We start from the raw sequence: 26,655 nt of genomic DNA, 5'->3' as shown, positions 1-26,655 counted from the left end.
TTGAGAACCATCAGTGTACTATGCATGCTTGAAAAGGCCTCCAGAAAGGTAGAGAGTCTCAAGTGACATCGAAATTAAGAAAGGGCTACCCACAAACAACTGCAATACCACCAACATGGTTACAAAATATTAAGACAACGATCACAGTCATATGAACTGGCTTCCAAGGAGGGAAAAACACTTAGGTTTACATAGGAACATAGGAAGCTGCCGTATACTGAGTCAGACCATTGGTCCATTTAGCTCAGTATTGTCTTCACAGACTGGCAGCGGCTTCTCCAAGGTTATGGGCAGGAGTCTATTTCAGCCCTATCTTGGAGATGCTGCTAGGGAGGGGACTTGGAACCTTCTACATGGAAGCGCACAGATGTTCAACCACTTAGGTGTGGCCCCATCCCCAAAGGGGAATATCTTACAGTGCTCACACATGTAGTCTCCTATTCAAATGCAAAGCAGGATGGACCCTGCTTAGCAAGGGGAATAATTCATGCTACCACAAGATCAGCTATCCTCCCATTTTGTGGGGCATTTGTAGGGCTAAGGGCAGTATTAGATGATTGGTAACGATCAAGTATGCTGAGAACCAGATGTTTCTGGTCAATGTATGTGCCTCCAATGCGCGTGTCTGCTGAACTCACCCAAGTGCAGTTCACATGCCACATTACAGAGATTCTCCCAACTTTAGTAACCAAGATTTGAAGCTGGGCAGGCAAAGTCAAGATAATTTCACTTACACAGTACAGGAACTGGACTTGGGTGGGTTCAGACAACATACCTATCGGGCGCACCCACTTGCTGGGAACCTCTGCTTCCTGGCTAACCAGCTTGATAGCAATTCTGTGAAAACATCCTCTCTCACCAAAGTGAACCCCACTGCCCTCAACTTCTGGTTCAATTTGCAATTCCCCCAATAACTAAAACCCAAATTACATATGGCAGTCAAGTGCCATGAGATTTGACTGCAGGAATTCCACATTCTCAGCCTTTTTTAATTTTAAGGGTAAGTTCCTGAGATGACATTGTCATCTACAACTACACTAAGCATGCCATGAGTTTGCAGAGTGTGTTGCTGTTGGGAAACAGACATTGTACCTTTGGGTTGTATTACTTTCGCTCACAAATAAAGGCCTGTGGGTATTAAATACGATGAAATATCCAACGACGCCTCCCGACAGGAGGATAAGCTTGAGTTCAAAGCTCATGCGAAGGAATACGGAGCAGGCAATAAACCCCAGGAGGCAGCAGTAGGTATAATACTGGAACAGAAGAGGATAAGCAAGGCTGAAAAAACTGCTTCATGCATTCCTAAACAGTAGTCAGAGCTAATGAGACCATGGCTGTAACAAGGGGGTGTTCGCAGAATCCGTTTCTTCTTGATTCCTCCCCGGATTTCAAAGTTCTGCTTTACTGGAATGAAACTCATAATATTGAACTTCTTCCAGAAGTTTCCAAAAACTTCACTGACTGGCAGCGACTTCAGGCAGGAGGTCTGTCCTTTGTAGCCCGGGCTGGAGATGCCAGGGATCGTACCTAGGATCATCTGCTTGCTAGGCATATGCTCCACCACTGAGCTACAGTCCTATCCCCATAGATATCGTTTATAGGAACAAAGGTCACTGCCGTCCAGTAAGGCAGACCATTGATCCATCTAGCTCAGGCCTGCTCAACTTTGCCCCCTCCCCTGCCAGCTGTTTTTGGACAACTCCCATAATCCCCAGCCACACTGGTCAATAGGACCAGGGATTATGGGAGTTGTAGGCCAATATCTGCAGGAGGGCTGAAGTTGAGCAGCCCTGATCTAGCTATAACACTGACTGACAGTGGCTTTCCAAGGTTCCAGGCAGAATTCTTTTCCCGCCCTACCTGGAGATGCCAAGGAACGGGCCGGGGACCTTCTGCATGCAAATCACCACTGAGCTACGGCCCCGCCCCATATCCCCGTTTGGTTTCTTGGTCACCCTAAAATTAGCTTTCCACTCACCGGAATGATCATGTCATCAGTCCCTGTGCAGTTTCCACTGGGCGGGTTCACAGGCTAGATATAGAACCATGAGGGATGAGACAGAATGTTGGCTTTTAAAAAGTTATATGTGAATACACACACACACACACACACACACACACACACACACACACACACACACAGAGAGAGCCTATCATTGTGATGAGTGGGATATGCACAGAGTTTGGGTTTACACACTGCAAAGACCCCCAAGGGCTGCACAATCCCTTTTGGTCCACAAAGGCAGCCACCAGGGGCATAACTATAACAGGGCAAGGGGAAACTGGGGGCCCACTGCCTTGGGAGGCCCCCCAGAGGCAAGACACATGACTGACTCCCCGAGCCGCACACCCGTCCAGGCTTCCTTCGGTTGTATTCATCCTCCGAAATTGATGTGAGTGTTAAGACCTGGAGCTACCAGAACAGCATGTCTTTCTCTAGTCCCATTACATGACTTGCATCGTCCACAATTTACAACACACACACATGCTTTTTTTAACCACTACTTAGCCTCATTTAAGATTTCTTTATTTCATGAACTGAGCTTTGGGGGCGGGGGGGCGCATTTTAAAAACTTGTCTCTGGGCCCACTCCAACCTTGCTACATGCCTGGCATCCACACATCCATGTGTCAGCTCGCCAATGGTGAGTGTCCCCTGGCGAGCAGGATGCTCAGGCACCACACAGATCTCCTCAGCAGCGGTCTTATTTCTACTGCCATTTTGGAGAAGGTAAGAAATGGCAGGAATCCTTCCTGAGCAACAAGAGAGAGAGGCTCCCCCTGTTTCTTACCACCTCCATCTCCCGGTGCAAATGACGGAAGACCTGCTTCTCTCTTAAGCCCTCTGCCTGCGTGCCAGAAAAGGATCTGAGGGGAAAGTGGGGATTGGTGGCGACCACAGATAATAGCTGGCCAGTAAGCCAAGCCTAGAGCTGTAGACCCCCGAGTAAGGAACAGGCCACCACTGTTGGGCATGAGCAAAGGTTTGGCCTTACCTGCAGTAACTCTCTCAAGCATAGCATTCCACTTTTCCCTACAGTATTTATGTTTTTGCTTTTGTTGTATTGTTACATGCTCTTAATTTTTGCTGGCCACTTTGAATCGGCAGAGAATGGCAGAATGCAGATGTTTAAACCAATACACGAATGAAATGAAATACTCACCAGAGTGGTGACTTCATCAGAAGTTGTACAGTTTCCCCTGGGTTGGTTCACTGACTAATTAAAAGCCATTAAAAAGTTGGTTAGTGAACACCAGGGGCGAGAATTAAAAACAAACTTGTTACAAAGATGGATGGACAGGAATCTTTAGCCACGTTTACATACATATACGAATATGAATACAACGGATATTTATATACATTTACATTTATATCCTACTCTTCCTCCGAGGAGCCCAGAGCGCGTACAGACCGGGGGGAGGGGTTTTCCCAATTTTTAAATTTATGTATATGTATAAAGGTAAAGTGTGCCATCAAGTTGATTTCGACTCCTGGCGCCCACAGAGTCCTGTGGTTTTCTTTGGTGGAATACAGGAAGGGTTGACCACTGCCTCCTCCCGTGCAGTATGAGATGATGCCTTTCAGCATCTTCCTATATCGCTGCTGCCCGATATAGTACCAGTGGGGATTCGAACCGGCAACCTTCTGCTTGTTAGTCAAGCATTTCCCTGCTGCGCCACTTAAGGAGATATTTATGTATATGTATGTCCATGTTAGCAGTTAACCCCTGCTAACTTGGCAAAGAGGCACCTTTTAACGTGGCGATTCTCTTTATTGAGCAGGGGGAGAGTAACTGGCCCTCTCCACCCCAGCACAGCATCCCTCCGGTGACTGTTGCTGGTGTCTATCCTATGTTGCTTTTTAGATTGTGAGCCCTTTGGGCACAGGGAGCCATCTTATTTGTTTATTATTTCTCTGTGTAAACCGCCCTGAGCCATTTTTGGAAGGGCGGTATAGAAATCAAATGAATGAATAAAATAAATAATAATAATAAATAAATAATTCATGTTTGCAAGCAGAAGGTCCCAGCTTCAATCCCCTGACAGTATCTCCAGGTAGGGGTGGGAGAGATTCCTGCCTGGAACCTTGGAGAGCCGCGGCCAGTCACTGTAGATCAGGACTGCACATCTTCTACCCTCCTGCAGACGTTAGACTACGACTCCCATGACCCCTGGCTATTGGTCACAGTGGCTAGGGATGATGGGAGTTGTAGTCCAAAATGCCAGCCGACAGCAACTGTGTGGTCCACACTGGTTGGCAGCGGTTCTCCAAGGTTTCAGGCACGAGCCTTTCCCAGCCCTACCCAGAGATGCTGCCAAGGATTCAACCTGTGCCTGTGAGTTCCGGAAGTTAATTGTGCATCGCATGAAGGTGGCCGCTACAGGTTTGTCAACCTCAGGGGCTCCCCACCTATGGCCCTCCAGATGTCGCTGAACTACAACTCCCAGCATCCCCAGAAACAATTTACTGTAGCTGGGGGTGATGGGAGTTGTAGTCCAGCAACACCGGGAGTAGCACCACCGTTGGGACCGGCCCCTGGTCCACGTGGATCCCACCATTCCAGGATCACACCACGCAGCAGCACCCTCCCGAATCAAGCGAAGACTGGCAGAAAGCATTACCAAATTAAAAATGGCGATGATGAACAAGGAGACTATTGCCAGGGTAGCCAGCGGGAGCCTCACGGATGGCATCGTCTCCACTTTGTGAGAGAGCGTGCGGAGGTAGCGGGCTAGGGGCCATCGCTTCGAGCAGCATCTCTGCAAAAGAAAGAGACACAGGGACATGTTGGGTGTCGCCGCCTTTCTCACCATTGCACTGCAAGACGTGTGAGTCAGAGGAGGAAAGCTGGTCCCGCAGGGGCAAGCAGGAATGGGCCCCTTTGCTCCGCAGGGTCCATCCTGGTTTGCATTCCGATGGGTGACTACATGGGAGATTCGTCTGTCATAAGATGTTCCCCTCCGGGATGGGGCCGGAGCTTAGCGGCAAAGCATCCACTTTGTACGCAGGAGGTCCTAGGTAGGGATGTGCACGGAACCGGCTGGCCCGGTTCGGTTCGAATCCGGAACAGACTTGAACCGGATCGGAGCGATTTGGTCTGGCACCCCTTAGAAATGCACCCCCTCGGGTTTGGTTCGGTCCGGGGGGGGGGGGTTCACAATCGAACGGACTGCGGTGGTGATGACTGAGGCCGGCGGGGGGGGGAACCTTCATGGACCTCCCCCCCGCAGCCTAGAGGAAGCCTCCAGAAGAGGCTTAAGGTAAATCGTGAACCCAACCCCAAACCGTCAGGGAGGGTTAGTCTGAGGTCCGACCGAACTGGGGCAGGGGGTTCGGTTTGACCTTGAACGGTCGAACCGAACCGGTTCAATCTCAAACAGGTTCGGGGTCGAACCTGTTTGTCCAACCCTAGTCCCAGGTTCAATCCCTGGCAGCATCTCCGGGTTGGGATGGGAAAGGCTCCTGCCTGGAACCTTGGAGAGGTGCTGCCAGTCAGTATAGTTCGGGACTGCACATCTTCGACCCTCCTGCAGAAGGTCCCAGATCCAATGCTTAACATCTCCTCTTCAAAGGATCGGGTAACAGGCGATAGGAAAGACTGTGGTCCAAAACTCTGGATAGCAGCTGCCAGCCAGGGCAGGAAATCCTGGTCTCAATGAACAGAAGTAGAACCCAGCAGAAGGCAACCTCGTATGCTCAAAAATGAACATATGAGGCTGAACTCTACTTGTGGTCTGAACCTGGACAGCCCAGATATTCCCCATATTAATTTAATTAAGACCATATGGAAGATCTCACGGGGTAGCAGCATTTAGCATCGTGCAAGCATCCCTTACATAACTTTAAGCCATTCTGCGGACCCACCCCAATTAATTCAAGCAGAAGTACGTGGTGTTTTAAAGAATCTGCTGATCAGAGGTATTTCTTTAAATGCAAATTAATACAAGCCAAACGTTAAGCATTGAACAATACACTTCTTTTTTAAAAGCTCTGAAAATTTTGATGTTGTTTCTACTCACCCAACAGTCATCAGCAAAGCACACACACAAAATAAGCCCCATTATGAGAGCTACGATTCCAAACGAAATTCCTAATTTTGCATTTCTGAAACAATAAAAGGGGAAGAGGTAGAGAGAGGGTGGAAACAGAGATGATTCAGAGTGTTAAGCGGCAGCGGGGGGGGCATTATTCATTATTTAAGAGTGGTGAATTCTCGGGGGGGTGATTTAATCCTTTTCATTGAAGGTTGCTTGCGGCTTTTGTATCTGACTTTCAAAAGTTAAATTAGCAGCACTTTTTGCAAACCTGAATCGTTTTATTATCTCAAGTGCCATATTCAAAGCATCCCGTTAGCCCACTGTCAGCAAGAACTGCTGCTCCAGATAACAACCGATGCAGAGGATGATAATGTTGCATTACCAAAAGGATTTGTGGCAAGCCATACACACTCTTGTGTTTCTTCCCACCATCCAGGGGCTCCCCAGCTGTGTTTGGACTACAACTCCCATCACCCACTGCTGTGGTGCAGTGCAGCAGTGGAAGATGGGAGTTGTAGTCCAAACACAGTTGGGGAGCCCCAGGTTGGCCACTCTAGCGCAAGGACCACCAACTGGCAGCCCCTCTTGCTCTGGAAGACAGAGTCTAGAACCTGGACTAGAGGACCAGGAACCAGATGATGCTGCGTATTAAACGAGAAGGTTGCTTCTGTGGGTTGGCATCCTTCCTACATGCGGCCACTGCCTGCTCTAAGATATTCCCCTTAGGAGATGGGGCTGTAGCTCAGTGGCATGCAGAAGGTCCCAAGCTCCCTCCTTGGCAGCATCTCCATGATAGAGCTGAGAGAGACTCCTGCCTGCAACCTTGGAGAAGCCGCTGCCCGTCAGTGTAGGCAATACTGAGCTAGACAGACTAAAGGTCTGACTCAGTATAATGAGTATAATAACAACCTGAGTTGCTGCCTCCTTTGGCAACCCCCTGGCTCATTAGGATGAGCTGTTACAGGAAGTAAGACAGGAAAGTGTCTGTGGGCAACATCTGGACACACTTGACCCTCTACCTGCAGCTTGAAGTGATACAAGTCCACCAAAAAAACCCAACAACAACAGAAGAATTAGGAGCCAATTCTCCCCATTGCATAAACTGGCTCCTTTGGGGATTTGCATGCAAGAATTATGGATGAACTGGCGCAGAAGCGGAAAAAGCAGCAGCTGCATCCCTTCATCTCCCTTCTAGGAGATCTCCTGGCGGGCTCGCTCTCTCGAGAAAGGAACTTTACCAGCTTACTTTGGAGGCAAGCGGGCGAATGAGCAACCCAGGCAGTTGGGGGTAGGACAAACAACAAGCCAGTGAGAGGCAGCCAGGGAGGGGAGGAAAGGGAGATTAGATCAAGGAATACAGCTGCTGCTTGCTAGCCTCACCTCCAGCTCATTGGTACCGGCTGCTACTGAGTAGGTCTACGATGAGGGTGGGGGGAGAGTCATGCTTACCTTGGCATTATGGTGATCTGTACCAGAAACATACACAACAGCACAACACTGGCGCAGGCAAAATAACCCCTTAGTTTCGGGATTGCTATTGTGCGGTACTGAGGGAGGAAACAACAGAACAAGAATCCTTCACCACAGAGAACATAATTTTCATTCGTTCATAAGGACTAGCCTCTTGCTTCTTCCTTTTTAAGTTCTAGAACTTAAAAGAACTGCATCACAAGACTCCTTTGCTGCATCCCACAAGATGACACATTAATTTTAGATATATACAGAGAAACCAGGTAGCCAAAAGGCTGAGCTAAACGTTACATTACAAACATGCTTTCCCCTAAGGTGCCCATCTCTTCTCTTAACTCAATAGCAGCCATGCAGGGGAAGGGGGTTAGAGCCCTTTCCCCTGCCAAGACTGCCATCTGGATTCCCACCCACCCCAATATGACTGCTGTTGAGTAAAAGAACACACAATGTCAGAGCCAGACAGGTTAGATTAACAGTCCAGTCTGATCCTTTCTAAAGTAACAAGGAACGGAAGTGAGAAAAGGAAGGAGAACAACAGGGAGAGTTGAATGGAGAGGGGCAAGTGTCCTGTCCCGTTCCATGGATAAGAGTTCACAAGGTCGGGAAGACAGCAAGGCAAGTTGGACTGCAGCACCACGGACAGCTCCGCTGGGCAAGTTGCTCTGACAGCAGTGAGGAAGTAGACTAACTCTTCCGTAGCTTTTGAGCTCGGAATCTACCTTCCTGCTTTGAGAGCGGAATTCTCAAAGGGGCAGCTTTCTCTGGCCTGGAATCTGGCATTCCTCCTCTCTACCCAATTCTGCTCAGCCTGTTGTTGGAGCTGGCGTGCAGATATCAGGGAGAAGAGCTGGTCATGTGGCAGCAAGCATGAATTGTCTGCTTTGCTAAGCTGGGTCTGCCCTGGTTGCATTTGAATGGGAGACTACATGTTTGAGCACTGTAAGATATCCCCCTTAGGGGATGGAGCCGCTCTGGGAAGAGCATCTAGGTTCCAAATTCCTTCCCTGGTATCTCCAAGATAGGGCTGAGAGAGATTCCTGCCTGCAACCTTGGAGAAGCCGCTGCCAGTCTGGGTAGACAATACTGAGCTAGATGGACCAATGGTCTGACTCAGTATATGGCAGCTTTCTGCTTCCTGCATTCCTAGGTCAGGGAACTAAACTGGATATCATCTTCCAGTATTCAAGATTCTACAAAGAAGAAAGGCACAGTGCTTTATATTCAGCTCAGATCCATTAGCTCCCCTTTGAAACGGCAAACTAAAGAAAAATGCCATTTCTGCTCTGGTTTCCAAGGGTCTGGCTAGGTCTGCCAATCTCTCACCAACCTCTTTTTCGAGTCCCATGTCTACGAAGCACAGCAGAAATCCACAGAGCCCACGGAAGTCATCGGTCTTCCCACACCACCGCCTACATTGGAAATGAATAAAAGGGCCACTGGAAACATGGACGTGAAAGCCACAAGATAAAACACAGCAAGGTGGGAAGTGCAGAGAGAGAAGACTGGATGCTCCAGAGCCCAGTGTAGGAGAAGGTCTTAAGAGAAAGGTGGGCAGACTTCAGCCTTGTGTCATTTTCTTGGTCGCTCAAGGGAACTGTGAGCCTCACCGCCCAAAGCCAGCTGCAAAGGAGCGGCTCATGGGGACAGACTGGCACTTAATTTGCCTAACAGAAGCCCAGTTGCAGGGAAAAGCCTGGCACCAAGTTGGCAGGACGCTCTGGGATCCCAGTCATGATTCGCACTATACAGCTTTCCATACACTCTCTCTTTGGGTTATCCCAAGACATTTGAGGATTCAAGTGAGCACTCTGCTTTCCTAGCATCTGCTGAGACAGATTCAAGGCAGAACTCTTACCCTAAATTCATCGAGTCTGCTGATTTCAGAGGTGCTTTTAATTCCCTAGACCAGGGGTTCCCAATGCTGGGTCCCCAAAGGTTGTTGGGACTACAACTCCCATCATCCCCATCCCCTTAGGCCATTGTGGCTGGGGGTGATGGGAGTTGTAGTCCCAACAACCTCTGGGGACCCAACACTGGGAGGAGAGCTGGTCTTGTGGTAGAAAGCACCACGTCCCCTTTGCCAAGCAGGGCCCACCCTGGTTGCATATGAATGGGAGACTACATGTGTGAGCACTGTAACATATTCCCCATAGGGGATGGAGCCGCTCTGGGAAGAGCAGAAGGTTTCAAGTTCCCTCCCTGGCAGCATCTCCAAGATAGGGCTGAGAGAGATTCCTGCCTGCAACCTTGGAGAAGCTGCTGCCAGTCTGTGAAGACAATACTGAGCGAGATAGACCCATGGTCTGACTCAGTATATGGCAGCTGCCTATGTTCCTAACCCCTGACCTACTATTTAACAGCTATGTCAGAAAGGCCATTTCTCAATGTCCTGTTTTGTCTAACTTCCATATTGGTGTGTGTGAACTTCCTGAAAGCCCACGGCAGTTCTCACAGCTGAACTGTGGCCCTCAGCAGCTGCTAACTGTGCTTTCTCGACACCAGGGATTCTCAACGTTGGGTCCCCAGATGTTATTGGACTTCAACTCCCATAATCTCCAACCAAAGGCCACTGGGGCTGGGGATTATGGGAGTTGAGGTCCAACAACATCTGGGGACCCAATGTTGAGAATCCCTGCTCTACACAACTGTCCCAGTTATTACATCACTTGCTGATAGTGCTTTGTGTCTCAAGAAGCTGGATCTACCCAAAGAAGCAAGGCCTCCTAGACTCAGCCTGGGAACCTCTGTGCCATGTGAAGGTTCACTTCAGGAGTATGCAAAGCCGTAGCAATGAAGAGAAAAGAGCATCTTCACTCAGTACTGAAAAACCACAGCCCACACGGAGATGAAGGGGTGGGGTTTCTAGGCAGGCTTTCAATTTCATATTACAGAAAATAAGCACTCTTCCTCCCCTTTCCTTTCTGGGGATGTGGCAATTATCTTAAGAACCGGAAGACAGGAGTGACATTTATTACTTGGCTGAACTGAGGCCCTCGATGGTGGACAGCATTTTGTCGTTGATGTCTTCTTCCATCCTTCCCTTCTGAGAGGTATTTCTAAACACGGACAGAAAATGATATTTATAGGACTCACAGGCTTCAATCCACACTAATGGGTTAAGATTAAAAGTCTTTTTTTTAAAAAAGACTAAAAGCTTCCACAATTGAATCAGGCAGCCACTGTAGAAATGTTAATTTTTAATACTCATAAAAAGTACAGATAAAAGAAGGCTATTCATTCTCAAGGCATACTGATTGCCTTTTCAAGTTCACAGGAAAAAAATCCTCTCTGAACCAGCTTTGGGGTTCAAGTCTGGGGGGATTCCCTGGATTAAATGCCTTTCAGTGTGACATGGAAGGCATCTGATTAATCAGACAACACAGACAGAAGTACTTATGAAGGCTGCAGATAGGAAGTACCATAGCAGAAGAGGCATCCCCCCCGTCTATTTTCATAGAAGGCTTCTCCTACAATGTCCATAACATTTACTGGCATCATCTAAATACAAGAATAGTACATTTGACAAAACTGTGTTTTCTTCTTTTCTTTATACAGAAACATAGGCAGATTTAACCACTTAATTAAGAGAGTAAAACTCCATTGATTAAGCAACCAGGTTTTATTTAAAATCAGGTGACACCCAGTTTATCACCAAAACAATTTGGGGATGGGAGCTGTCACATTCACATTCCTAAAAATGCAGGAGAAAGGACATGATGTAGAATTGTTGCATATCCATTAATGCAAGAGTTCTTAAGCTCTGCAAAAGTTGGACTACAATTCCCATCACCTCCAGCCAAAGGTCATTGTGGCTGGGGATGATGGGAGTTGTAGTTCAACATCTGGAGACAAACTTCAAAACGACCTCTTTCATGAGTAAAAGATGCTAAAGCAACTTACAGATTTTTACACAAAACATGTAAAGCTAAAACAAAACCGAGCAAACGTTTTGGTGTGATAAACCACCCTCAGTGCTCCATTTAGCATGCCAGCTGAAGGCACTTAAATACAGATGCCGAGAAACCGAAAGCAGCAAAAACCGAAATCAGCTTCTGTAATTTTTAAGTGCCTTAAGCTGGCAAGCTAAAATGAAGCCGAAATGTTTAATCGTTTTAGTTTTAGTTTACATGTTTTGTGTAAACATCTGTAGGTCACTTTAACATCTTTTATGCATGAAAGAGGTCATTTTGAAGTTTGTCTGTGGATCAGTGTAATGCTTATTTAATTGCTGGTATATCATCTTATTCACCATCTAGAGATCCAAGTTTCAGAACGCTTTCATTAATTGCATTTCACTATAAAAAAATATGCTCACACATATACCATCAAGTAAAAACTGAACACAAATTCCAATCAATTTCTAAAGCCTGAAGTATTCCGAGTACTGTTCAGATATAATACAGTTATTTGGGTACAATACAAATGGCCACCTTGGATATGATCTCTCCTAATGGGATTATAGTATGAGGAAGTGAAAAGCTGTGTACATCCTGCAATTCCACAAAAAGATCACAGAATACTAGAAGTGAAATTCAGCCTCCTTAGAATTCTTGGCTCCCCCTCGACCCCCAAGAGACAAAGCAAGTTTTAGTCCTTATGATTACAATCGTTTAAGAGGGTTTGAGCAATGCGCACTGAAATCTCAGTCGTCACCAGCAGGATGGCCAAATAAAGATTTCTAGTGCTTTGGGGTTGAGTTTTATAGTACTCCTAATTTCTTCTCCTGGCTTTTCAGAGCCTTGGGAACTGGCTTATACAGCAGCAATTTCAAAACACAAAGGTTTTTAGAACAAGGGAGATAAAGCATGCTAAGACACTGCTTACAGAAAGCTGGAAAAGAACAACTAACAGAATAAGTAAGTAACAGAATAAGAAAGAATAAGTTTGATGTTATCTCTTCATCAGACAGAAAAATAGTTTCTTGGGGGGGGGAGGAATTATTAGGAACTGTCAAATTAGTTATGATGCAAAATCAGAAAAACAGATAGAAGTACAAGAAGAGAAGAGAAACTCACTTATAGTTTACAACGGAAGGAAGGCAAAACTGTTGCTGTCTAGCTCCTTTCAGACTAACACATGCACAAAGAGAGAGAGAGAGAGAAAGATTTGATGTAATACAGCAGCTCTAGTGCATTAATAAAGTAGCAATTAAATTAATTGTTCCCTGCAAGACTATCATTAAGTCAGTCTGCCTTCAGAGGATCATCAAACTAAAAACAACTCTCTTTCTTCCCGCCCAAAACCACTTCTCACTTCTTTTAAAAAAAATGACTGAAGGACCAAATTAAGAGCCTACTAAATTATAACTCATTTATTCAGGCTCAAGTGAATTATCTCAGTTTAAAATAACTTAAGGAATAGGGTTGACAACTGTCCATTTTTCACAGTTTGGAAATTGAAGATCTTCATTTGGTATCCAAATAAGCTTTTGACCCAGAACCTCAAAATTCAGAAAAGAAGCAGAGAGATGTGAGTTCAAATCTCCACTCAGCCACGAATCTTCCTGAGTATTCACCATGGGTCAATCACTTACTCTCCAAAAGATTTGCTTTTTATTATTTTATTGCTATTGTTTTATTACTGTGGGGTTTTTAAATTGTTATTATTATTAGGTAAGAGAATGGAAAGGCGAGATGGTAATTCCTTTCATACATATCTTTAATTAGTGAACACAATGCAACAGGATACTGAAGCCCAGTAAGAAGGGGTAACTTGCCTCTCTGAATTCCTCTGACGGTTGGCCAGGTGCAGTGCAATCTCCTGGGTAAGCAAGAAGGGTGGGGAAAATATGTAAATGGAAAAAAAATCAACAAGCCAACCATGTGGCACAGAGAAGCCAGCCCTGCAACCTCCCCAGAAGACAGGCAGCCTACTACATGGTCAATTGCACCTCTGCTTATATACTGCAGGGGGCAGACGGGGTCCTATTTCCCCACAGGAAGTGACAGAATAACAGGGGGTGGGGCCTATGTCATCTGAAATACTGCTAATGGAAGGGAAACCAGAGGCACGTGGAGAGGCTCTCTGTAAACCCATGTAGACCTTTTCTCACTTTGGCTTCGAAAATACAAATATAAAAATCGCAACGGGGGAGCACAATAAAAGGAGGCTAACAAGGATCGTGCGTCAGGGAGGCTTTAAACCCAATGGCTGTCCTAACGTGGTGTCAGAAGTGGGATTTGATATGAACACGAGACCAGCGTGTGTAGGAGGCTTGTGCCCGAAATGGCTCAGCCACATTTCCGCGGCGGGGTTGGCTCCTAAAGGGCGGGGGAGGGTGCACTTACCCCTCCTGCCACTTTCCCCCGACGGGCGCACGCACAGCCGGTACTTCCAGCACTTTTGGCGACGAAAGGGGGAAGGGGTGGCAGGGAGGTACACTGCCGCCCTATGGACTGCGGTATAAACGGAGCACTGGCAGGGGGTTCGGAAGCACCGGGAGGGGTAAGTGCACCCTCCCACGCCCTTAAAGGACCCGCCCCCCGAAACGGCCCCAGAGCCGAAATGTTTTGGAGTCCTCTAAAATGGCTCAAGCCTAGTGTGTAGGACTGGAGAGACTTGGGTTCAAATCCCCACTCAGCCACGAAGCTCACTAGGCCACCTTGGGTTACTCACTCTCTCCCAGCCTAAAGTACCTCAAAGGACTGCGGTACGGGTGACAGGGCGGTAGGGGAGAAAAGCCACCCTGAGTACTGTGGAGGAAGCGTTAGAGAGAAATGTTACGAGTACAAAATGCATGAAAAGCAGCACCACCTTGCGACGCCTTCGGTTTGGTGCTGAGGTCTCGCTGCTCACGCTCTCTCTGTGGTTGAGGTGCGCAAAAGGCCGGGCCGCCCCCCACGACTCCAGGTATCGCGACATCCGAACCGAGGCCCGCATCTTCAGGCCATCCTGCACTCTGGTTTGGGGGAGATGGTGGTTGGAGGTCCGCTGCTTGGACTAAACCAGGGAGGAACAGAGGCAGTTTAGAAAACTCAGCAGGATACTGAGTGGAACACACCAAACGACGCCACTCCTAAGCCTTGCATTGGACCAACAATTTCGGTGTCACTTTTAAAGAAATATTTCATTCATATTTTTATACTGCCTGATATGTACATCTCCAGGTAATTTTAGCTATTTGAATCCCACAATCTTGGACTAGAACAGCTCAAGGTAGCCCTGAAGCAGGCAGAAAAATATAGCACCCAATGGGACAATTAAACAAAGCACCCTAAAAATATCAAGGCTTCCTTATGATCAGTGCTGTTGCCCTTGAGGTTCAGGGGATATAGAGTCTATCACCCATGTTATTCTTTATTGCCAGTTTTATAAGGATGCTCGCACCAAATTTATTGCTCCTATTTTAGCCATTTATCCTGGTCACACAGACCAATTTTATTTGGAAATTATGCTGGCCAATTTTAAACCTGTAATTTCAGATAATGTGGCAAAGTTCTGTTTTGTGGCGTCGAAGCTCCGTAAAGACTGTATTAGTAATTTGAACAGTTTGTGATTTTGTAAACTTTGAAATTTCTTGAATTTTCTAATTAATGCTATTAGAAAGGGAGCCATGTGCAACTAACAGTGCGTGGAGCTTTTGGGGATGCGCACCACCCCAGCCGGAAGCTGGAACGGGCAGGAGGGAGCAGGCAAGCACCTGCTCTCCTTTCCCTTAAAGTTCGCTTTTTGTTTTTCTTTAAAATACTCGAACCGTGCTTCGAACCATGGTTCGGACACATCCCAACCTGGCAACTTTTGCATGCAAAGCCTGTGCTTTGTCCCCAAGCTACAGCCCCTCCTGCCACCACATACTGTATTTTGTGAGCTGGCTTTAATAACATGTTGCTTAGTTGAGATGCATAAAGCAGAAGAGGCATTCAGGTAGCCAAGGAAGGGGTCTGGGTCTGAGCTCCGGAACTGGTAGTTAAGGAAACAGACTTCCATTTGCAAGTTGAGCAAAGCAAACTGGATCGCCTTGGAATACCTTCTCTTTGCTAATCACTTCTTTTCAGAATGGCAGTAAAACTGCACTTAGACAGAACGTGGGAGGCTTAGAGCATATCCTTTTAATTACACACAGCCTTTTCTGGATACTTGCTGAGTGTTCCTTGGAGACCAGAATCTAAAAGCCATTGTTTCGTGGAGCTGTGGTCCCTGGCAACTGAATGTCTTTTTAGCCTCATTATGCATTTCCAACTCCAGTCCTGCCCTCTCCATGACACTCCCCCCCGCACACACAGACACAGAGACTTCATGCTTATTGCTTTCAACGCCCCAATTTCCTCCACCAGCACCCCTTCCTGTAGCTTGCAATTAAAAACATGGAGGGAAAACTTCAACCAGAAAGCAAACTCCCCTAGGATTTCAGCTTGGAGAATTAAAAACTTTTTAAAAAGTTAATCATCAGAATTGCACTCGTTTATATGTGCATACATGTGTACTAGATACCTGCAGTCATTTGAAAAGTGCATACACACACACCCTTCCCCAGTCCAAAACTCTCTTTGTTGCCTTCTCCCTTCCTGTCAACAGGACACAGTTCCAACAGGATACAGTTATCATCCTCTGGTATTCATGCACACTGGAGAATGCCTATGCAGCCAGCAAATTGGAATTCTGTATTTCTAAAGCTCCCTTTGACACTCCAACATCCCCGGCACATGTGCAGTGGTGCACTTTGGACTGGACTTCCGGGCAGAAGTCTAGCCCCCTGCAGGCCTTGGGGGGGGGGGCTTCAAATGCTGAGCGGTCCACTAATTTAAGTGGCAGGATTGTCCATGCAAAATATGGTATCTCTCTGCAAGTCAGTGGGAAGTATCTTATTCAGAATTTCTTCTTCTTCGTCTTCTTCTTCTTTGTCTTCTTCTTCTTCGTCTTCTTCTAGAGTTTCCAGCTTTCCCTGAGCATGTTCTGGTGTAGAAAATAATGCATTGCAGCTTATCTATTGGCAGCGGTAGGAGCAGAAGGGGCCCCCCAAAAGGCCTTAAGGTCCAGGCTCCAAAATTACCTAGGGGCACCTCTGCACATGTGTAGCACGTCCGTTATAAAGGACAGTTGGAGTGTCTACTCCCCAGCTCTTTTTCGTCCTTGTGAATTCTCTCCTCCTCCCCCTGAATGCCAAAACTCTTCTCATAGCCAACTCCAGGTCTGGGGGCCTTTGGCAAGGTACCTTCTGATGGGAGGGCAAGTTCATGAGCAGTCATTTTTGTCCCTCTTGGCTGCCATCCCACCCCCACCCCCCTCAATGCTCCCAGAAAGACCCTACGGCAAGGGCATTTGGGGAGGAAAAGATGGCTGGTCTCTATCCTCTTTGTGAGGGGCTGAGGCAGCAACTGTGGGTCCCGACAGCTACCCAAACGGATGAGGAGGATCAACTTTACAAGGTGCTACGTACTGAAGCCAGGCTTGCCTCTTCTTTGTCTCAGACCCTGTTCTTCCCGTTTTGTAGGTCATTGCTTATTTTGCCCACTTCCCTCTGACCACCTTGCTTCTGGGTTCCCTATCTCCTATCCTCTCTGTGTGGATCCTTTTCTACTCCATTTCCCAGTCATGAACCTCACTGTCTCCCGCAAAGCACCCCCATTTCCTGACAACATCACATAACATGCCCCCGCTTCTCGCCCTCAGTTCCTGCGCAAAGGTTTTTATATCCAGACTATTTGTACTGCTGATGTCACAGAGATGCTACACAGTTTGCAAACATTACGTTGCTGGCAGCTTCCTCCCAAGCCGTTCACATATGACATCACAGCAGTTAAGCCAATGGGAGGGAGCTCCCAGACAACACTCAACTTAGAGTCAACTAGGAGGCAGACAGAATTGTATGCATGCTTGCCCGAGTGCACATGTGCTTTTATTTATTGAGATTTTTTATCTGTTTTATGAATTTTAACTGCTTTATATTGTTTTTTATATTATATCTGCCCTATATTATGCCCGCCTTTATATTATACTGCCTGGAGATTTCTGAATCAGGCAGTACAGAAATTCAATCAAATCAAATGAATAAACAAACAAATAAACAAGCAGGGTCTGCATTTGAATGGGAGACTATATGTGTGAGAAGGGCCTTCCTCTTAAGGGATGGGGCCGCTCTGGGAAGAGCATCTTCATGCTTGTATGCAGAAGGTTCCAAGTTTCTTCCCTGGCAGCATCTCCAGAGAGAACTGAGAGAGACTCCTGTCCACAGCCTTGGAGAAGCCACTGCCAGTCTGGGTAGACAATACTGAGCTAGATGGACCAACGGCCTGACTCAATATATGGCAGCTTCCTATGTCCCTGTGTACCTATCTTGGTTCATTTTAAAGTAAAAGCCCACCTACCCTTGGGTCAATCACCAAGTACGTCTTGATGTCCATGGCCTTGAGACAGGCATCTCGTAGGTGTCCATTCCCTTCTTCCACTTCGTAGGCTTTGCCTAGGTGATTTAGCGTCGCTTCAGTGATGTGTACACGACTGGGGGCGGTGGGGGTGGGGAGAGACAGGAGCACAAAAGATTTAGACATTTGCAGGAAGGTCACTGCAAGTTATTCATCTCCCTGTCAATGGCTGCTGTTGACAGGGCCATGCTTCTCAACAGCTTCACGCCTTGGCAGCCAACCCCAGGATCCTGGCAGTGCTACCGCTCAGCAGCTTTGCTTATTTGCAAGCGATCATTGTACATTTGCTCACTGCATTCCTCCCCAACTTGGTGCGGTATCTTCCATATACCCAAATAGATCACTTTCACAAATTAAACAACGTGGCTGCCTGTGAAAGCAGAAGCAGAGGAGCAAACGAGGAGAGAAACCAAACAAGACTGAAATCCTAGGCACAGTTCCCTAGGAGAGAACCTCTCTCAACACAGCAGCACTTTCTAAAGGTAAAGTGCGCAGTCATGTCGGTGTCGATTCCTGGTGCCCACAGAGCCCTGTGGTTGTCTTTGGTAGAATACAGGAGGAGTTTACCATTGCCTCCTCCCGCGCAGTATGAGATGATGCCTTTCAGCATCTTCCTATATTGCTGCTGCCCGAAATAGGAGCTTCCCATAGACCGAGCAACATACCAGCGGGGATTTGAACTGTGGAGGTACCTCTAACTGGTAGCATGTATGCAATCGTCTAGTTCAAGGGTTCCTGGGTCTCAGGACATTGCTGGACTACAACTCCCATCATCCCCGGCCACATGGCCAGAGGTGCTTGGGTGCCCAGCAGATCTGTGTAGTTTCTGGGTGGCTTAGGACAGGGGGCAGCCTCTGGCCTGTGTGGCTGGAGATGATGGGAGCTGTAGTCCAACGACATCGTGTTTGGGAACCCCTGGATGAACAAACGAAAGGAGGAAGAAGATATGCAGTAAAGCCTTGACGAGATAAGCGGGAACAGCAGCAGCAGCAATAAATAATAATAATAATAATAATAATAATAATAATAATAATAATAATAATAATAATAATTGGCAAACAGGACTGGTTCACGGAAGGTAGCAAAGTCTTTTGTTTGAAGAGGGGAAAGAGCACCAACTCACCAAGAGTATCACATTGCCAGGATGTTTACTGTATTTGGTGACCAAAGAATATAAACAAACTCCTCACGAGCCCTCCGTGTGTTTGAGAAACAAAAGCTTTGGCCATGTTTGTTTGATTTTCAGGGTCTAGAAGGCTCCTGCTTCTTGAGCTTCAATCGCCCCTCTCTATGGCCTGGAACGTGTGCTCAGAATACTACATGGCACTCTTGCAGACACACACACTCTCTCTCTCTCTCTCTCTCTCTCTCTCTCCTGCAAGATGATGTTGTAGAATGGACCGTACCCATACCACTTCAGACTGCAGCTGAGATTTTTTTTTTTAAACTGCTTCCCAATGGTTGAACACACAATTCCAGACAGAGAGCTAACACAAGAGAAGAGGTGGGAGAGAATCTTGCTAGTTTTCTCTCCCACTACCTGGAGTCGGGAGTGGGGCAGCCCATGTCTCCTGCCCGAGCCAACAGGTCATCTCTCTTCCCTTCAACCCCCAGCTCAAAACTAATCTTTTTTCATGAAGCCTTCAGCTTGACTCCTTAGTTCTCACCTCGAAACCAAAGCCAAGTACATTCAACTGCATCTGTCCCCACGCACTGCTTGCTTAGGTCTCCCTTTCTTCTCCTTTCCTCCTTCCTTCCCTGCAGTGTTAGGCTGAAATGTAGATTGCAAACTAGAACAGAGGCCTGACATTTTCCTTATGCTAGCCTGCAAGTAATGAAAATACTACTACTACTAGAAGATGTTATCATGTAGGGACATTCAGCCCAGCAAATGCATCATGTTCTTATAGACAAATTTATGGAGGATAGGGCTATTCAATGGCTACTAGCCACAGTTTCGGGGAAGGGGCATGCCCCTGGACACGAGGTGTTGGACAACACCAAAGAGGAGGGAGCAGTTGCCTTTTTGCCCCCCTCCTACCTGGTTGGTCACTGTGTGAGGAAGGATGGAACGTAGGAAGCTGCCATGTACTGAGTCAGACCGTTGGTCTATCTAGCTCAGCATTGTCTCCACAGACTGGCAGCGGCTTCTCCAAGGTTGCAGGGTGATGAACTGGATGCACCTTTGGCCTGATCCAGCAGGGCTTTTCTTACGTTCTTACTTTGCGTAAGTTATATGTCAATTACATGCATGTTTGCTCAGCCACATCAAGCTGCCTTATGTCGAATCAGATCATTGGTCGATCTAATTCTGACACCTCTCCCAGAATTTCCCCCCAGTCCTACGCAGAGCCTCGTGCATGCAAATTATGCACTCTGTCGCTGAGCTGCAGCCCCATCCCTAACTAGCTGCAGCCCTGACGTTGGTTTTATACTCCCAGGGCCGTGGAAAGTGCTCATTCTGTTTTCAAGGACAACCTGCAAGCGTGCCAAGAAGGCCATCAACACTGCACTCAAGTTCATACAGAAAACACTCTTCCCCCTTTTGAACAAGCTGCCGAAAGGCTCTTGAAGTGGGCTGAAAGCTCTTAAGAGCCGCTATTACACAACACACACCCCTCCAAGAGTCCGTTCAGCTGTAGAGCATCACCGAGCTTCTCCAGTAGCATTCTGAAACACAAGCTATCATAACACATTGTGCTTCAGGAGAGTGGGGGAGAACATATTCCCACCTTCGTTTAAACCAACTGAAGCTAGGGGTGTGCACAGAACAGGTTTGGCCGGTTCAGCGTCCACCCGAATCGGGTCGAGTTTAGGAATTCCTCCCATTTTATTTTATTTTTTTAATGTATATATTGCCTGACTCCAAAGGCTCTAGGCAGTTCACAAAAATACACACAAGAAAAACAAAATTTAAAAAAAAACTCTTAAAAACAGCAACTTAAAAATGTGAAAACATTCAGAGATTACTAAAAGCCTGGCTGAAAAAAATGTGTCTTGAGGACTCTTTTGAAGTCTGGCTAATATGTTAAACCACGAATATCTATACAGAGTGCATTCCACAGCCTAAGAGTAACTACAGAGAAGGCCCGCTTCATGGCTGGAACCAAGGTAAGCTTAGTCTATGAGTCAAGATCTGAGTGATCTAAACCAGGGGTTCCCAATTATAGCTGGGGATGATGGGAGTTGTAGCTCAGCAACATCTGGAGCACCACAGGTTGGGAATACCTGATCTAAACCAGGGCTGCTCAACTACGGCCCTTCTGCAGATGTTGGCCTACAATTCCCATAATCCCTGGCTATTGGCCACTGTGGCTGGGGATTAGGGAGTTGTAGTTCAAAAACAGCTGGGGGGGGGCCTAAGTTAAGCAGGCCTGATCTAAACTAACAAGACATACTACATGAGTCAGCTAGAGTGGTTGGCACCACCTGGGAGAATGAATCCTTGTTGCGGTTTTTTACAAAGTCTATAGCCCTAGAGCTGGAAGACAGGTGACAGCATTGCCGATTTTCAACAGGTTATCATGTTTTTATTATCCTGAACTTCAGGCCTGCAGTAGCCAAATTTGCAGTGATGGTGTAAAAGCTTTAAAATCATAAAAACTACTATAAAAGCATATCGATGTAGTCAGAAGAATGGAAATGAAAATTGGCAGGAATGTCCTCCAAGGATGACCCCATGGAAGGAGAACAACAAATTGTTCAACCCTGACCCTAACCCTTTCCTCTGTGCAAATACGACAACCAATTGGGGGTAGTGATCAAAGAAGGGTGATAACACAGAGAAAGTTTTAAGTGCTGCTATCACCCATTTTCCTTCTCGGTGGTAGCGGTGGGGAGGGTTATACATTGCCAAAGAGCACGGTGAGTGTTTTGTCCCCTGAGATGGTCCAGATGGCCCCGTTTTGTGGGCCTGGCTCACAAACTAACATGAGTTCTCATTGCAACTGGACAAAACTTGGCAAATAACATGAAAGCATAAGTCCAGAGAAGAACATTCCACACCAATGCCATGAGATTTATCTGTGTGGGCCACAAAAAAGGAGGACTGGCAAGCCACGGCATGTTTTCCACAAGCTGCAAATTTCCTCTCTCCCACCCACCACCCACCACCACTGACTTTCCAGTTACTAAGACAGTCGCTGTCTATGATCTGGGTGGACGGAAGATAGATCAGAGCCATCGCATATGCACAAGACATCGCTGTAACTCCAGCAGCATCAGGCAAACCGAATTCCCCATACCGGAAAGGAGCAATCAGTCCAGCTGAAGCCATAAAAGTGACTATAACCACACCACCTTGCTAACTTTTTATAGTTTAGGGTCACACTTCTAGTTTCACCGGCAATCTATTTGCAGCACTTTGATGAAGTCAGGAGAGTCGACACTGGGCTGTGCTGCAAATATGGTACAAGAGAATCTATTGCATGGTGCCCCATCAGATCCAGGAAAGTTAAAAACCCTGTTCCGATTGCAGGTACAATGAGGGGCAATTTAGCAGATGACATGCACATAGGTTTTCACAGTTCTGAGTGAACACAGCCATAACCTTATCTTGAATCAGGGTTAGAAATTGGAGAAACGCTGCTTATTTGGATATATTTTGTTAAAAATTAACATATACAACACGTGTCAGATAGGAGAACACAAAGACCAGCAGTCTTGCTGGACCACACCAAAGGAAGGCAACAAATTTCTCCCATTGTTATGCCTCAGAAATTGGTATTCCGAGTGTCTGAACCTGGGTTTCATTAGCACCGTATAAAACGTTAAGTAGTAGCCATTCATAAACCTATCCCCCATAAACTTGCTAAAGGCAAGCCACATAGAGGGAGCAGTTAATATGCAACTGGCACAAGTTCAAACAATAAAATCAATCTAGGTTACATGAAACAAACAGAGGTTCTGTGTGACGTCTGCACCAACCCATAGTTTCTGGTGACAGACACTAAGGCAGGGATGCACAACTTCAGTCTTCCAGCTCTTTTGGGACTAGAACTCCCATCGTCTTGAGCCACAGTGGCCAATAGTCAGGGATAATGGAAGTTGCATCTGCAGGAGGGTTGAAGCTCTGCAGCACCCTGTACCAAGGGGTGGTTCAGACGTCACACCGAACCTCCATTTATTGCATGTAACCCTGGTTGCTTTCATTGTCTAAAGCTGTACCATGGCATTAACTGTGGTTTATTTATGGCCCTCTAACCAAGATCTGAACCCTACAGATTTCATGTTGGCTTGCATCCCTAAATTAAGCCTAACCTTAGTTTCACCTTGTGCCAACTCATCCTATGAACCCATCCCAGTCAGTGGGCTGGTTCATATCATGAACTTAGATGATTTCATTTCTCTACGCTTCATTGCCATGCATGATGACCAGCAGCTGAATGTGCTGGCTCACTTTGAAAAGCACCATGCTCATGGCAATGGTAAAGCTCCACCTGCAGGGTTATGTCTATGCTGGCCCATTCACACATGCAAAAAAAAACCCCCACACAAAAACCTACACTCTTCGTAATGCAGTAATCAAATCACTAACATGGTCAAAACATGGCTGAGCTGTGACAGTTGAACTGGGTCTACAATATCCAGTACAGTGGTATAGTATACATGTGTCAATGATTTGTTTCTACATTTCCATTACTCATAATCAAAACAGCAGCATGGATCTGGACTATTTCATGTGGCCATCGAACGAAAACCCTGACGAGAAGAGACAGTGCCTACCCAGGAACGCCTGCGGATTCCATGCGGTTAGCCAAGGACACGTCGTGAGACCAAACGTCGTACTGCCATTTCCGAAGCCCAATCACGCCACAGAGTACATTCCCAGAATGAATGCCGACTCTCATATTAATGTCCACTCCTGTGGCTTCTCTCACTTGTCTGTGGAAGAGATCAGAATAGGATCAAAAGGGACCCAGGTTTTCATTTTTATACCTACAATCTACCCTGGTGTTGACTTCTCCCTAATTTCTGCAGTAAAGTAAAGTGTGCCGTTGAGTCGGTGTCGACTCCTGGCGACCACAGAGCCCTGTGGTAGAATACAGGAGGGGTTTACCATTGCCATCGCTCACGCACTATGAGATGATGCCTTTCAGCATCTTCCTATATCGTTGCTGCCCAATATAGGTGTTTCCCATAGTCTGGAAAACATACCAGAGGGGACTCGAACCGGCAACCTCTGGCTTGATAATCAAGCCATTTCCCCGCTGCGCCATTCGGTGGCTTCACATTGAAAATTAGAAGTGCAGTCCCAATCATTTCACAGTCAACAGCAAAACAAGAGTGACTGAGTGGGGTCCCAGGTAGAGTGCTGCAACTAGACCGAGCAAACCCACGTTCAAGCTTACTGGTTGAGACTGGGCCAGTTACTAGGCCCTGGATTTCACTGAGAATGCTGGCCTAGGTAGACCCTGGTCTTATCTAGCAAGGCAATCATTTATGCCTTAAGCTGATCCACCAATGTGTTTTCAGATTTACAAAGTAAGAGTTCAGAACTTCTCAATAGCTGAGGCATAATCTGTGTTATAACAGACCTATGTGTACAGCTCTTGCTTAAGAACAAAAGCGTCTTGCTGAGGCTCCTACGAAGAGTACTAGCCTAGGCAGACATTGGTCTGGTCCAGCAAGGCTTGTGAGAGTAAGTCTGCATGTTTTAACTAGAAATTCTGAGGTCCACCCACCAGAGTCAGGGGCAAAATGGCGACGGGGGATGGACCTCTAAGATTCAAGGAATCTAATACCTACGACCACATGCTCAACCTAGGAATTTGTGAGCTCACAGTTCATTTATGCAAACATCCAATCCTGTTCTACACCCCCAAACTTTATTTCAGCAGCGTAATATAAAAAGGAAACACACCCTAACCCTATTATTAAACAACTGGAAGTCATTTCCTTACTCACTGCAGATCACTCAGAGACTCACCAGGTGGGCCCGATCTTCCCCCTTCCCCCAATCTCTGTACTACAACCTACTCCATCTGTTGCATGCATCTGCATGCAAAAATGGACCATAAAAGCTTATGCCATGATAAATTTGTTCCTACTAAATAAAAACCCTAACAGAGTCCACAAACAAAACAGGAATATGGTGGGATGACAGCTACATTTCCTCTGGTTTCTACCAGATGAGAACATCTAATACTCCATTGTTATCAGATATCTCCATGTCTCTAGTTCTAAAGCTTATACAGCAACATTATTTTAAAATATCACTTTTTTAAAGCCTACTTTTTGAGTACGTACTTTATAGCTTCACACATGTCAAGGCCCATTTTCACACAATTCTTGGCATGTACCGGCAAGGAGACAGGTAAGCCCGAGACACAGTAATAACAGTCTCCCAAGATTTTTATCCTCATGCATTCATTTTCCTGCAAAACACAGACAGCATGACAACAATCAGAAGCCCTGTAAATATGAATCAGCAAGTATGCCTCTTAAGTAGCACAAATCACACGCTTTACTGTGCAGGATGAACAAGCCAGGCATTGCCTTGACATGATCAGAAGCAGCAGTTTTCCATCTTGTGTTCCAAAGAACCTCCAAGGTCATGATCAGAGCTTCCTCAGCAAGAAGATCAGTCATGGCAGACAAGTTTCCTTGATAGACAGCTTGCCAACCATCACCACTTCCTTTGTTACATGTAGCCCAAAGAGTCTTGTGTGTAGGCAAATCTTGACAAACCCATTTGTAATGCACTAGATAAGTTATCAGCAGCAATATCCCTTTCGACAAGTTCAACAAGGACACACCATCCTCCCCTCCTCACAAAGCCTTATCAATGGGCCATTTCACATTGAATCTAAAGTTTGGCAGAACCGCCTGAGGCCCAGAAACACACATGCACCTTACTTCCTGTGTTGGGAATGACATGCCAAGATTGTCCGTGTCGTAAGAACCTGCCAATCTCGGTATCGTCTACTTTACTTGTGGTACAGAACCCAACATTTGACCCTGACTTCAGATCTTAGTTATAGATGTTGGGTTCCATACCACAAATAGGGTAGAATTGCCAGGACTGGCAAGTTTGTACAACACGCCCAATATCGACATGTCCTTCCCAACACGTGTATTCTTGCGACTCTGGCATGAGGTATGAAACCACTCATTTCTCTATTATATGAGAAATTGGTGGGGGGCGGGATAGAAAGAGAGACAGAACTTTAAATATCTTAATTATGCATTCATACTATTTTAGTATAAGTTGTTTCAGTACATTGAGTGATTCAATTCTACCACATCTATCAAGGCTTAATTAAGTTACCTTCCCATAGCTTCTTTGCCTTTAATGAGATATAGTTCAGTGACAAAATACTTTTAGACCATAATTTCCTAATCATTAGCATTTATAGTTTACAGTTGGAACTGGCTGGAAACAGAACCTTCTATAAATAGACACTTGGGCTGGTGTACAACGTTTGGAAAACCATATGCTTAATAGAATGGAAAGTTCCGGAATGATCCTATGGAAAGACACAGAACCACCTTTTGCATTGGAACATGTTGAGAGAATCCAAGGCCCCAAACTATATTCTATTCTTGCACATGTATCAACCGGCTTCTTATAGGAATCTAAGGGGATTTTTTAAAAGTGTTCTTACAAATCAACATTACACACATACAATCGACATACAGTTCTGCCAGAATATGGATCGGCTGACAGCAGGTCCAAGTACCAAGCTTGAGGAATTCTTTCCTCCTGTAATGAAAGTCAATTCCCTCCCCGACTTCCTAGTTTGAGCAAAGTATTGTTTATCATTGCACCCAAATTGGAATTG

At 46.3% G+C, this 26,655-nt stretch overlaps 1 protein-coding gene across 4 annotated transcripts in view; it reads right to left on the bottom strand.

Annotated features, from left to right (window-relative positions):
• The window catches only part of ADCY7 (adenylate cyclase 7), a 97,729-nt gene that overhangs the window by 12,060 nt on the left and 59,014 nt on the right, over positions 1 to 26,655 (bottom strand). For 3 of the 4 annotated variants that reach the window (XR_008311239.1, XM_053270855.1, XM_053270856.1), the window contains exons 8-21: positions 25,121 to 25,248; positions 23,597 to 23,755; positions 17,816 to 17,948; positions 14,265 to 14,450; positions 13,228 to 13,271; positions 12,527 to 12,580; positions 10,487 to 10,567; positions 8,839 to 8,920; positions 7,491 to 7,588; positions 6,024 to 6,108; positions 4,626 to 4,763; positions 3,167 to 3,220; positions 1,982 to 2,035; positions 1,093 to 1,256 (exon numbers count right to left, since the gene is read on the bottom strand). Coding sequence is in view for 3 of the 4 variants with exons in the window: in XM_053270855.1 (XP_053126830.1) it covers positions 1,093 to 1,256; positions 1,982 to 2,035; positions 3,167 to 3,220; positions 4,626 to 4,763; positions 6,024 to 6,108; positions 7,491 to 7,588; positions 8,839 to 8,920; positions 10,487 to 10,567; positions 12,527 to 12,580; positions 13,228 to 13,271; positions 14,265 to 14,450; positions 17,816 to 17,948; positions 23,597 to 23,755; positions 25,121 to 25,248 (1,460 nt within the window). In the remaining variant the exon portion in view is untranslated. The remainder of the gene's footprint in view (positions 1 to 1,092; positions 1,257 to 1,981; positions 2,036 to 3,166; positions 3,221 to 4,625; positions 4,764 to 6,023; positions 6,109 to 7,490; positions 7,589 to 8,838; positions 8,921 to 10,486; positions 10,568 to 12,526; positions 12,581 to 13,227; positions 13,272 to 14,264; positions 14,451 to 17,815; positions 17,949 to 23,596; positions 23,756 to 25,120; positions 25,249 to 26,655) is intronic. The other variant, XM_053270857.1, reaches the window with a different exon arrangement.

The sequence above is a fragment of the Hemicordylus capensis genome, chromosome 9 (genome assembly GCF_027244095.1).
Source record: "Hemicordylus capensis ecotype Gifberg chromosome 9, rHemCap1.1.pri, whole genome shotgun sequence".
Classification (NCBI taxonomy): Eukaryota; Metazoa; Chordata; class Lepidosauria; order Squamata; family Cordylidae; genus Hemicordylus; species Hemicordylus capensis.
This window is presented reverse-complemented; position numbering and strand designations above follow the sequence as displayed.